This window comes from Melanerpes formicivorus, unplaced genomic scaffold (genome assembly GCF_026170545.1).
Source record: "Melanerpes formicivorus ecotype bairdi unplaced genomic scaffold, bMelFor1.0.p_v2 SCAF_10, whole genome shotgun sequence".
Taxonomy (NCBI): Eukaryota; Metazoa; Chordata; class Aves; order Piciformes; family Picidae; genus Melanerpes; species Melanerpes formicivorus.
This window is the reverse complement of record NW_027142362.1, coordinates 12871728-12884310: the sequence shown is the minus strand read 5'-3', so window position 1 is coordinate 12884310 and position 12583 is coordinate 12871728. Positions and strand designations below refer to the sequence as shown.

General features: G+C 41.1%; 1 protein-coding gene across 2 annotated transcripts in view; it reads right to left on the bottom strand.

Annotated features, from left to right (window-relative positions):
* Positions 1-873: 873 nt before the first annotated feature.
* SHC4 (SHC adaptor protein 4) overlaps positions 874-12583 on the bottom strand; it is a 34389-nt gene continuing 22679 nt past the window's right edge. For both annotated transcript variants that reach the window (XM_068143779.1, XM_068143778.1), the window contains exons 8-13: positions 10745-10871; positions 8650-8827; positions 7407-7467; positions 5823-6002; positions 3967-4220; positions 874-3269 (exon numbers count right to left, since the gene is read on the bottom strand). In XM_068143779.1, coding sequence (XP_067999880.1) covers positions 3114-3269; positions 3967-4220; positions 5823-6002; positions 7407-7467; positions 8650-8827; positions 10745-10871 — 956 coding nt within the window. In that variant the 3' untranslated portion in view covers positions 874-3113. The remainder of the gene's footprint in view (positions 3270-3966; positions 4221-5822; positions 6003-7406; positions 7468-8649; positions 8828-10744; positions 10872-12583) is intronic.

Genomic DNA, 12583 nt, shown 5'->3' with positions numbered 1-12583 from the left:
GCCTCTCCCCTCGTCACCGCCCTGAGCGGCACAGGACACTGCTCCAGGGGTCTCAGGCTTTGGTTACTGAAGGCCACAGATCGCGACCACTTCGTTCCCCAGGAGGCAGCCTTCCCAAGGCAGCCGCCGTCATCAGGGTGCCCAGGGAGCCGCTCTGCTTAAAAAAGGATAGAAATTCGAAGTTTCTTCCACAGCAAGCATTTAAAAAAAAAAAAAAAAAAAAAAAAAAGGTGTATTTTCGAAGCGTGTTTGCTGGGAGCTGCGGAATGCTGGTAACAGCTCCACCTGGTGACACTGGCCCTCAGCACTAGCAACGCTAACTGCCTCCCTGGTAGCAGAAAATGGAAGTTGTGGTCGGAAAGAGGCGTTTTGGTTGTTACATTCTTATTGACGGAGGCAAACGGGTATGCGTGTTAATGTGCTGCTGTGACATTTATAGGAGCTCCGGAAAAGCACGAACATGCTCTGCCTTGTCAATGTGACATTACAGAAAAATGATCTGGTTTTCCCAGGGGTTCCTAGTAACCACTAGGAGAGATGAAACAATTCCTCGGCATTTTCACAGGCATGAAATAACTTAAAACAAAAACGCACAAAGTGGAAACATGCCTGACAATGCATATTGACTTCCTCAAGAACAATGTTTTTGATAATACTTTAAATTCAGGGTTTGTGGTTTGTTTTTTTTAGCATAGTCACTTCTTTTCTAGCTTGTACACAGGAGCTGACAGTGTCCATTACATGAGATGGTTGGTCCACAGAGGCTAAAACCAGTGTTACTAACTAAGGGAAGGCACATACATGTTAGAAATGAAAAGTTCCTAGATCCAGCTCCAGAAGAATTAATGTAATTTATTCTAGGAAAATGTCTGTTGTATGTAATACATAGATGTGTTGTGTTTGAATTTTATCTGTAATCAGTTGGATTCTTTGCTTTCTCACACATCAGATTCTGAGAAACTTGCTTATTGCAGTAGCACCTGATTATCTCCCCTTCTTTTCCTTTATCCTTCAAAGTTTTATTTCAGACACATACGAAAGAGGCAGGAGCAGTAAAACAAAGATCCTGGTCTTAGTTCTGTTTAAGTTAGTGATACTCGAAGAGAGAGAGCTGACTGTGTCACACTATGATCCAAACATCAGATGCTAGTTCTGGATGTTTTATGCATCGGTAAATGGGAAATTGCTGAAGTGAAGAAAGTCCCCAAGTCAGCATCTTGACTGGGACAGTCATACCACTTTGATCTTACACTATCACAGCTCCAAACACCCGAGTAACTTTTATTTGTGCTAAATAAGCTTCAATGCAAAAATAAAACTGGCCCTGTGAAAGTCTTTGTCCCCTTGACATGCCACAGGAGTAGCTGGTTTTGCTTCTCTGTCTGTTGAGCCTGAGGACTTGCTGGGGTTCCTCTTCACAGGTGAAAACCTTACACAGGATACAACATGCATAAAGGTGAGCTTCTAAGGTATCAATAATGCCTGACTATTAGCAAGGGAACAAACTACTAATGTGTTAAAGCTTCTCACTGCTTCAGTATATGTAATTGAGTATTTTAATCATTATCAAGGAATGAAATATATTTTATACCTATTAGTTGAGGATAAGAATAAAGATATTTTTAGGCAGCTTGAAGTGTGGCTTTTTTTACACCATATTTTCCCCACCAAGGAAACTTACGTCTTCAATTATTTTATGTGTGTATGACTACTCTTGTTTTCTAAGGGAAAGAGTTCCTACTATAGTGTCCAATTTAGAACAGAACAGAGGCAAAAGAGCAGAATGTATTTTTTTGTAGTCAAGTCTTCCAGCAATTGCTGAACTGTACAACAATTGTCTGCCTAATGGAACTGAGCTGGTGGGCTGGGATACAGAGAGAACGTCCCTGCTCGTGCCAGAAGACATTGCTTACCTAAAAGTGACAACTTTCTCAGGCTGTCACACAGACCACAGGTTCATTCCACAAATCCCCTCTGGAGAAATGCCCTTCTCCATTAGTTATTGAATCACTGTTCCTTCAACAAGAAGCCCAAGACATCACTGATCACTCTGAATATAGGATTGGCCATATTTAAGAGTATTTATTGTGGCAAAACAATTCATAGCTTTCCTTTAAAAGACTTTTTTCCATGTTTAAGACATGAAGAAAGGGAAAACCGTATCCTTGTTTTGGAAAGAATGGTGAATAAGGGCACATGCAAAGTTCAAACAGTCTTTTAAATAGTTTTCTCTCAAAATGTACCACTAGCTTTGATCAGCTTCTCTAGTTTGTAAACAACTACGTAATCAATGAAAATAGATTTAGCCTACCTTTAAAAAGAGATATCTCCAGTATTAATTGGTAATAATAGGAAAATCATATGCAAGACAAAAATATTAGGATCTAGCATGCTTGTCCTTTAACAAGTTCTATTCCAAAATTATATTACATATATTAATTTCAACTTTGTAAATGTTGCATCCTCACAAATCTTTGAGTAGTCAGACAGTGATAAAAAAATTATTAAGAAACCGGACAATCGTTCTGCAGTGTGAACTCTATTCACTTCCAACATTACTTGCTAGTAAAGTGCTGTTACAAGCAAAATGAAATTGTTAGTGTCTAACGAAAGCAGGTGACGTTTTAGTAATACTGAAATTTTGGCAAAGAGTTAAAAGCTTAGACGTGTTTGTTTAACCATCCCAAACTAATTCAGTATAAATATTGGTTTCCAATAATTCTATGCTAAAAGGCACATACTAATGTTCCAGCAGTTTGTTCAAGTGAGCTGTTGCATGTAGAGGTTTAATTGTGCTTTTAAATCGTTACTGATTCAGTATGACCTTGAAAGTGACATTTGTGCATGTCTAAAATACCTTCTCACAAATGAATCTCACACTCTGAAGGTGTAATTTCGTTAAGATTAGGATTATATATATCTACACAACTATGCTTGTTGATCTCTACAGATCTACACATATACATATACTCATACATACACACTCAAAAGGGAATCTTCTGGAACAGCAGCAGAAAGTGCAGTCTGTATGCTTTTTCAATTGTCTTCATAATAAAAGTTCTCAGTACAGTTTTCAGATATGAATTGTCTTGGGATTTGTGAGATCCAAGCGACTATTTGTGATACTGTATGTGTCCCATATTACTTTCTTTCCTTACAGGCTGCTTCAAGCTCACTTCACTTCCAGAAGAGATGATTGGCAAATTATTTTCCATGTGATACTGAATAAGATGACCCACGCTGTCAAATATACGGTCTTTGGTTCTCACCTAATGATAGAAGCAGAAAAATATACTTGCATTAGATGTGCTTGTAACTGGTTGGACATGAGCCTAGTGCATTAAAGTCAAAAGGTATTTAAGTCACTGAACTTACTGAAGCAGGAGCACTAGGCTGTAGACAGCAATTTAGACCTAACCTTTGACCTACCATTAGCTGACATGGAAAGCAAAGGGCCACGTTAAAGGTACTCTGTATAGAACAGGGCTGATTCTGATGGGAGAAGAGAGAATTTCTCTAAATTACACTGAGGATTACTTTTCTGATTTATTCTCTCATCTGGAGATGTCACTTGAGAGTGCTCTTCTAGCCCTTAGCAGAAGCTTGTAGAACTGAAGTGACAACAAACTAGCTCTACCTTTTCTGTATCCAGAAGTGTGTTATTAATCAAATTCATTCATGTTAGGGTTATTTTTCTAGCAAAATAATAACGAGTTAAAGGATGCATTAAGTGTACATGCTAATCATCAGCACCTGGACTAACAATATTTATGTACCTCACTTCTATTTCCGTGGTACTTCGGTGCTTATAAATTCTTGAACTGACTTTTCTAACCTAATGAAGTCACTGACTAAATTTAAATTAACCTGACTGGAATCAGGTCAGTTCCACTTCCTGGAATGCATCCAGGCATTCTGACTGAAATATCTGAGCACCTGAAATTTCAGTATATGAAATGTTCATACCTTGCCCTCGGGATCCACCAAGAGCAGATGCTTTGCTTGCCCTCCCTGAAGTCCACTGAGGACATACTGACCAGGTGACGTTGTGCTCTCTCGCACCAGAAAATCCCCATCATTGACTAAGAGGCTCTCTGCTGCTTTCCTGTTTAATTTGCCATGGTAACAATCTTCATTCTTTAGCTGTTGCTTTATTTGTGGCAGAACAGAGAGACCAGCTGTGTTGCTTGTGGGACTCTGCTGAACAGCTTCTGGTAACTCTGAAATAAAGTGAAAGGGAATATATTGGACGTTTCACCTAGAACTTCATCCTAAAAGGATGCAAGACACTATTTGTTTATAGTGTTCAAAAAATTCAAGTGCTTCATTCTTGAAGCTGTGATCAAAGCAGCCTGGCAGACTGTAATAATATGCACGCATGAATGCTCACAACCCTCCAGTGCATTAGGTAAAATTATCACACCATCACCTCCCATACCTTAGATGGGAAAGCTTTGAGTTGCTAGGCAATAGGGATTGGAAACAGGAAATTTTCTGATGCTCTACTGTTTTGGGACTGTATTTCTTTGTATTACCTTCACTGTAAAACCAAGATTTTTGTTGGGTTTTGGCTACTGGGATTTGTTTTTTTCTTTTTAAGATCTAGTTTTTCTTCTCCCTTAACAAGCTTTAAAGAGATTTTCACAGATCATTGTGAGAGTCATGTTGAGTGGCTCCAGCTATGTGCAGGAATGTAGGACAACATAGCCAATGTAGCCAGAAGGGAAGGATTACAGCATGATGCATCTGCTGTGAAAGAAACCCGAACAATTACTGAATGTACTAAGAGAGCTGGGTGGTTTGGGATATAGCCAGTCATACTGCAAATGATTCACAGGCAGGATTTTTCTAAGGAAAACAAGAGGATACCACTTCTTCAATGGAATTGTGCAACCTAAGGCTCCTCAGGATATAGCTAGTTCCTTTTAAAGCATAACACAGCCTGGGGTTGTTAATGTCTCAATGGTTACCGATTTCCTTTACTGTAATTCTGTCCAATCTTTTGCCCACTCCTTTGTGTGGAGCCACCTCTCACAGAGAAAACACTTGATGGGAAATCATAAAAGGCAATGCTAATAAATATGTTCAATTATGGGGACAATCAGTAGGAACTATATAGTCATTTAATGGATATTTTAGAATAAACCTTTATTTTTAGAATAAACCAAACCAGGCTGGAAGAGACCTTCAAGATCATCGCGTCCAACCCATCAACCAATCCAACCCACCCAAACAACCAACCCATGGCACCAAGCATCCAAGATATCCACCACTTTGAGTCTTTAAATCAAGACTTAATTTGATATACATTTAATAGCTACTACAAACAATTTGATTTAGAGATTACTGAAGAGACTCAATGGTCAGTTTTGCAAGAATTGGGAAAAGATGGACATAATGATCCCATGATGATCTTGCATGCTATTGCCTGTGAAGCAAAAGCATCTGAGACCAATTCCACCTTAGAGTGGTTAAGATCTTGATCACACACAGAACTCTCCTTCTTAAGGTATGGTGCATTCCCAAGCTTTCATATAATCTAAAAAGACTTATTACCTGTGGAACACTATTTATTGTCATCAGTCAGCTACAGAAGATGAAAGGTTACTCCTCTTGCTTACCACTACTACTTTTTCTCTTTAGTCTCCTTTATCTTGAATTTAACAAGCAAAACCAAGCAAACAAACAAACAAAACAACAAAACCCCCCTCCCTGTCTTTTCCACATTTTTTTCAGGGAAAACAAAATCTTTGTCCATGAATACAGTTGATAAGACTACTTCTCTATTCAAAGCTTAGAAAGGTATTGCAGTGGGAACCTACTGGCCTGGCGCAGTGGGCTGCCATGGATCTGTGTTGTTGCTGTACCACGGGCTGCACAGACTGCGGACGGCAGGGTCTGTGTGTTGATGTAACACGGATCATCAAACAGATCCGGTTTGTAGGCAGGCTTCAATAATGTTGCCTCTTTTTTTGTCTTCTGTGATCTTTCACCACAATTACCTGCAATTAGTATACAGTATGCATTGATTTCCTTCTTTTTCTCAAATGCAAGTAAAAATAACTCTAATGGCTGAAACAGGAACACTTGCTCTTATGTATCCCACAGAAGTCATTCAGAAGGAAAATAAAAATGAGCAGATAAACTCTTTTCCTTAGAAGACACAAGGTACATAATCCAAAATGAGTTAGAATGAAATTTTCAAGAATGTTGCACACTGGTTGTGTTCTGCTTCAATCAATTTAATCAGTAGACCCCTCATTGATTGAAAATAAATTAATACTTATGGCTGTACAGAGACACAAGCCATATATGGTGTTTGTTGCAAAACCCTTTCCTTCCCCTCTGCACCAGAAAAAAGAAGCTTATGGAAAGACAACCAATTCTCTTTCTTGCTATTCTGGTAGAACAGAGAAGATGGAGGAGCTTAGTCTTCTGTGGCTCTGCCTGGAGAGCCAAAGCCACATCTGTCAGGTTAGGATCCAAGCTTAGGATCAGGCTGACAGAATATCCCCTGCAGGATATGAAAATAATAGCACTTCAGCTAGCCAAATAACACACATATTTTTGCTCTTAGCAAACATTTTATTCATAGATCTGTTCATTCATTATTTGTTCACCCTCTCTTTGTAGAAAACCTCCTTTCCTTAAATCAGAACATAAATCCATAAATCTTCCTTTCCTTAAATCAGAACATAAAAAAAAATTAACTAGCCCCTGCACACAGCATCATGGACTGCTTCAGAGTAACACAGGTGGGAATTCAAACAGGACCTCATTGTGAAAGAGATGAGCTGGGGCAATGTGCTCAGGGCATCAGCTGTGGAAATGGATGTCCAGAAAGGGATGGAGATTGGTGACCTCCCTGCTCTCCCTTAGAGAGCCGGTTTTGCTAAAGGCAACTTGATCTCAGGCACAAAGCTGCCCAAGGCAAGGGAAAGAGCACAGTCGCACTAAGAAGCCAGTGATCCTCGATCCAAGGACACAGGCTTTGTTGGAATATTCACCTAATGCTGATAGTTTGGGTCTCATTAACCATTTGTAGAGGGAAAGGGTATTTTCAGAGACTGATGAGCAACAAAGTATCTTCCTTTGTACCCTTTGAAATTTTTTCAAAGGGTACAAAAGGGAATAAAACAACAAAAAGTATGAAAGACTAACAAAACCAAAAGAGCTACTGTACAGTATCATGACAATTAAATGGGCAAGTCTGCCAGCAGACATGAAGATAGATTAGTGGCCTTTGGAAAAGGTGTAAGGCTTTTTTTGTCTGCCCTTCATCTAGGGAACTTTAAATTACCCACGAAGTATAATACTTTTCAGTATGGTATCAAAAGCCAAAGGGTAGCTCTTCCAAGCAGTCTGCTTTGGTTAATTCTGCATGAGAAGGAAAACATAGTACATACCTACAGTTCTGTTATCTTCTGGACAATTCTGATATATATTGATGAATGTTGGGCTGCCTGTCTGTAGAAAAAAAAATAATGTAGAAACAATTGTGCAAAATAGTTCTTTAGGAACCTCAAGTAGCTTTAAAATATCTCATGCACCAGTTAATTGGAATACAGGTAACTAAACATGTCTTCTTCATCAAAAAATTCCTATCTCCTCAAATAATATTTTATGCTGATATTCTTCTTCCTACAGGGCATCATTGTCTGGACATGCTTACAGAGAACATTAACTGCCCAGTTACGTATCTAAGGTTTAGTACCTGCAGTAATAGAGTTCATATTTTCTTACAAATGTTCCTTGCAATAAAACCAAGGAGAAATAAGTAAAACATCATGTTTTGAAAGTGAAATGGTCCCAAACTCAGGATATAGTCAAACATCTTTACAGACAGTGACTGAGGAGGTGCAGGCCATCAGGCCCTCAGCTGAGATAGAGTACTGTAGCACAGCAGCATACAGGAACCTGAGTTCAGTTGCCACAAAAACCCAAACAAAACTTGGGAGCAGCAGCTTTTTAAACAGCACCAAGTGGATTTGAATGGCCACGTCCAAGGGTGTCCCCTCTGAGTGAAGTGGTGCTACCTGCTTCCCAGAGCAGGGAAAGGCAAGTCTTTCCAAGAACTAGCACACCAGCTTTGAAGTGCATGCAGCATCTGAACTGAGCTGGTTTTACTCCCTAACTGGTTTTTAATACCCACTATCCCAAGCAAGAGTCACAGATATATCCATCTTTTGTGCCTGTGGCTGATTTAACAAAGCTTGTTGAAACACTCCAGGGGTAATTACTGTTGTATATACATTGCAATCAGTTAATGTGGTATGCATAGCTTGTAGAGCATAATGGACAGATGAAATATTTATCAGATCACAGAATCAGGAGGTTCCAGATTTTGCAGATGTTCTCTCAGAAAAGCCATTTAAATCTCTGTGTATTTTCTTCTCACAGCTAATGAGTGAACAAGGGAATATTACTTGGTCTCCTAAAAGTACTCTAAGGACAAACCAGTTAATAACCAGCAAGTGCTTTGGGATTCAATTATGTACTAAGCATCATTAAATATAGCCTAAAAAAACCTTTCCTAGGATAATCAGACCTGGTTCAGATTTCAATGCCATGCTTTACACCACAGCAACACTTTGTTATCCCTTCCCATAATATGCCAAAACCAGTTATCCCAGAACATGATGTACTTACCAAGCAACACTGCTTCCTGCACTGCAGGAGGCAGTTAGCCCTTTGGTCTGTTTGCACTTGCATTCGCATGTCTAACACACCACCAGTGGGAGGCTCTTTCCCTGGAATTTCATTGTAATATTCATGATCATCCCTCTCCTGTGAATTCCCAGCTGATCCATTAGCATTTGCTGCCTCACTGAAAAAAGTATGGAGAAAACCAAAAATAATCCTGTAATCAACTGCTTTCCAGTGTAGGCAGTGTTTGTACACTGTACACTACACAGATGAACCATATGGAGGCTGTAAAGGGCTTTGGGCTCCATCTTTCAGAGCTGTTTTCCTTCTTCCTGAATTAGAAATGGAGTCATCACAGTTTGGGGTGCAGGGAGGTACAGTCATTTTCTTAGCACCAGATATCTTCTCTTTGACTTGTAAAAGTAAGAGCCATCAACTGAAGCTGAGACAAGAGTATCAATGTGTCATTCATTAAGGTAGACCATAAAAGTAACTCCTCTGGCTTTCCAACTGTATAAATCTAGAGATTGCTGTGGTGGAGGGGATGCAAATTAAAACCTCATGGCATTAGTTAGACAAGCCTTCAACTGTTTTAGAAAATAAAAGATTGTTTAAAAAAAAAAACAAAAGAAAGTAATTTTCTGGAGTGGAAATGTACCCTGATTTTAATAACCATAATCAACATAACTGTTCTGTTTCAGCTTGAAGTAAACACTAAATGACACAAAGGAGAGTACCCAATGTGTTTCTCAAGCTGAACCAGAACGATGCTAGTTTAAATGTACAGCTGATACACTGTAAAACAACAAGGTGCTTCCTGTATTGTCTCCGGTCTCAAAATAAAAAGCTCATCTCAAATCTTACTTCTCTGTTTAACAAGAATGTAATTGGATAAAAGGCCTCGTGCAGGAAAGAGATAAAGTTCAAGTAGTTGATTATGTGATAGGCAGTGCAAGGATTTGATTATGTGATTCATAGTAGTTTGGAAGTGAGTGACTCATTCACACACCAATATCCGACTTTTGTGCCTGAGGACTGTTCTCCAAGGCTGTCTGCAGGTTAGGCTCAGAGGAGGAAATCTGATTAGCCTCTTCTGTGTCTCCTTGCTCTGATTTACTTGTGGCATAACCCCTTGGAGTTTCCTACAGAAGGCTCTTCCTCAGATTACTGCCCCCAAGGAAAACAGACCAGTATAAGGGTAGAAAGGCAAAAGCCACTCTATGAAATGAATTAAATATAAACTGGAGCTGAGATTGCTGTTATGTAATAAAACCAGTTCTGTTGCATTGCATCAGGCACTGTACCAGTGACATCACCAGCACAGCAACTCGCAGGACACAGTTGAGCTGCATTATGGTTTTACCTTGTGGTAGAAGCTAACAAGCAATCAAATTTAGTATTACTGTAAAAGAAACACTGAGAAAAATAGGTTTGACTAACCTGTGAGGAGAGCTGTAAATTAGAGCAAGAATTGTGCCTCCCATGCAATGGAAAAAGGGTCATTGACACAGGGAATTGTGGCCCAGAAATGAATCTAGGCCCTGTATTTTGAGCAATGGGCTTCATACTTTAGAATGCTGAGCCGAGGCTGTGCTTGTTTTAGTATACAAGGCTGATGCAAGTCATGCCACGTGGAATCAGAGACTGCTGCCAGGACATGAGCACAGCAGCAAGGTGAATTAATGACTTCTCTCCCCACCACACTTTGCACAGCTGCAGCAAGCTTAAACTTGGCGTGGGTCAGGCCTGAGTTCAGCATGTGCATGCACAAAGTATTTATAGAGCTCAACTGACTTGGGCAGAGTAATTTGAACATTTCTTCTTCTTACTTGGGCCACTTAAAGCTGTTTTAGCTAAGGAACAATAGAGCTAAATTCTATGTTAAGTACAAATGTTACATAAATCCATGAAGGTTACTGGAAGAAGCTAATTTTGGTCTATTATACTGTGTATATTCAGCATATATTACAATTAGCATATGTCCAGAAAGCATATCCAAAGCATCTTTAGTTATGGATCACTCTTAGGAGTGATCTCTTTTCCTGAGAAGTAATGAAGAGAAGGTAGCTGCCAGTTAAGTCACAGAGAACATACTGACCTTTCATTAGTCGTAACCAGGCTAGATGGGTTCTTCAGGTACTGTTTGAACCGCAGCTCAAAAGCCTGCCCTATGCTGTTTATCACCTCTTGTGCCATCCCATTAGGACATTCCAGTATGTGGCATGCTGCAAAAAGACATATTACTTTTATTAAGTACACGTACTCTATACCATAAACCAGTGACACAAGCTATCCTGCTTACAGCAGAAAAGCTGGGCATGAAATCATGCATCTAGATAGCTTTAGGACATTACACAGACTGAGATTTTTGATGTGTTAAGGAAATTGATCCAGGTATTTTTTAATCATAGTATCAACTTTTACCTCAATAAAAATTTCTCAATTTATGCTTCCTGCACAGAATGCTCCTATATCTCATTTTCTTTCCCTGCCAGAAAGTAAGCAGAAGAAAATGAGAGAACCAACCCTGCCAGTGTGCAGATTTTGTATGAAACAGTTTGAAAACCCAAGTATGGGTGGCTCTGGCAGCCTGGGGCAGGGATGCCTCAGGGCAAGACCATGCTCCTGCCACCAGTCCTTGTTCTCATGCACAACCTCAGGAAACTCTCTCCAGTAGCAAGTGCCCTGTGCTCAGGTGCAGCTCTTCCCTCTGCATAGACACAATGAGATAGCATTCAGGAGTGATGTTGGGCCAGCAGCCAGCCCTGGCCCACATGCTGCCAGGCTACAGGACTTCTACACATCCCAGCATCAATGCTGGGACTTGCTGGTGAAGTCAAAGGGTACCCTAAGTTAGTCAAAACAGCAATGATGGAGCTACAGAGAGGTGGCAGGTCAGACTACAAGGCTCCACTCTCATCTTCTCCAGAAAACATCCTGATCTTCTGAGCCATCTATAGCACCTTAGAGTGAGCTTTCCACATCATAGCCCTCGGTAGTGTTTCATAGTTTCATTCAGGGTTGGAAGGGACCACAAGGATCATCTTTCCAACCTAAGTGATACTGTGATCTAGTTCCAACCCCCCTGCCATGGGCAGGGACATTCCACATTAGATCAGGCTGGACAGAGCCTCATCCAGCCTGCTCTTAAACACCCCCAGGGACGGGGCCTCGACCACCTCCCTGGACAACACATTCCAGGGTTTCACCACTCTCATGGTGAAGAACCTCCTCCTCACATCTAGCCTGAATCTCCCCACCTCCAGCTTCATTCCATTCCCCCTAGTCCTATCACTACCTGAGATCCTGAGAAGTCCTTCCCCAGCCTTCCTGTAGGCCCCCTTCAGATACTGGAAGGCCACAATTAGGTCACCTCGGAGCCTTCTCTTCTGCAGACTGAACAGCCCCAACTCCTTCAGTCTGTCCTCATAGGAGAGGTGCTCCAGCCCTCTGATCATCCTTGTGGCCCTTCTCTGGACACGCTCCAGCACCTCCACAACCCTCTTGTAATAGGGGCTCCAGAACTGGACACAGTACTCCAGGTGGGGTCTCACCAGGGCAGAGTAGAGGGGGAGGATCACCTCCCTCGACCTGCTGGCCACACTTCTCCTGATGCAGCCCAGGATCTGATTGGCTTTGCGGGCTGCAAGTGCACATTGAGAGCTCATGTTGAGCTTTTTGTCCACCAGCACCCCCAAGTCTCTCTCCTCAGGGCTACTTTCCAGCCAGTCACTGCCCAGCCTGGATTTGTGCCTGGGATTGCCTCGACCCAGATGCAGGACCCTGCACTTGCTCTTATTGAACTTCATGAGGTTGGCTTGTGCCCACCTCTCCAGCCTGTCAAGGTCCCTCTGGATGGCCTCCCTTCCCTCCAGCGTGTCTGCTGCACCACACAGCTTGGTGTCATCAGCAAACTTGTTGAGGGTGCACTCAATGC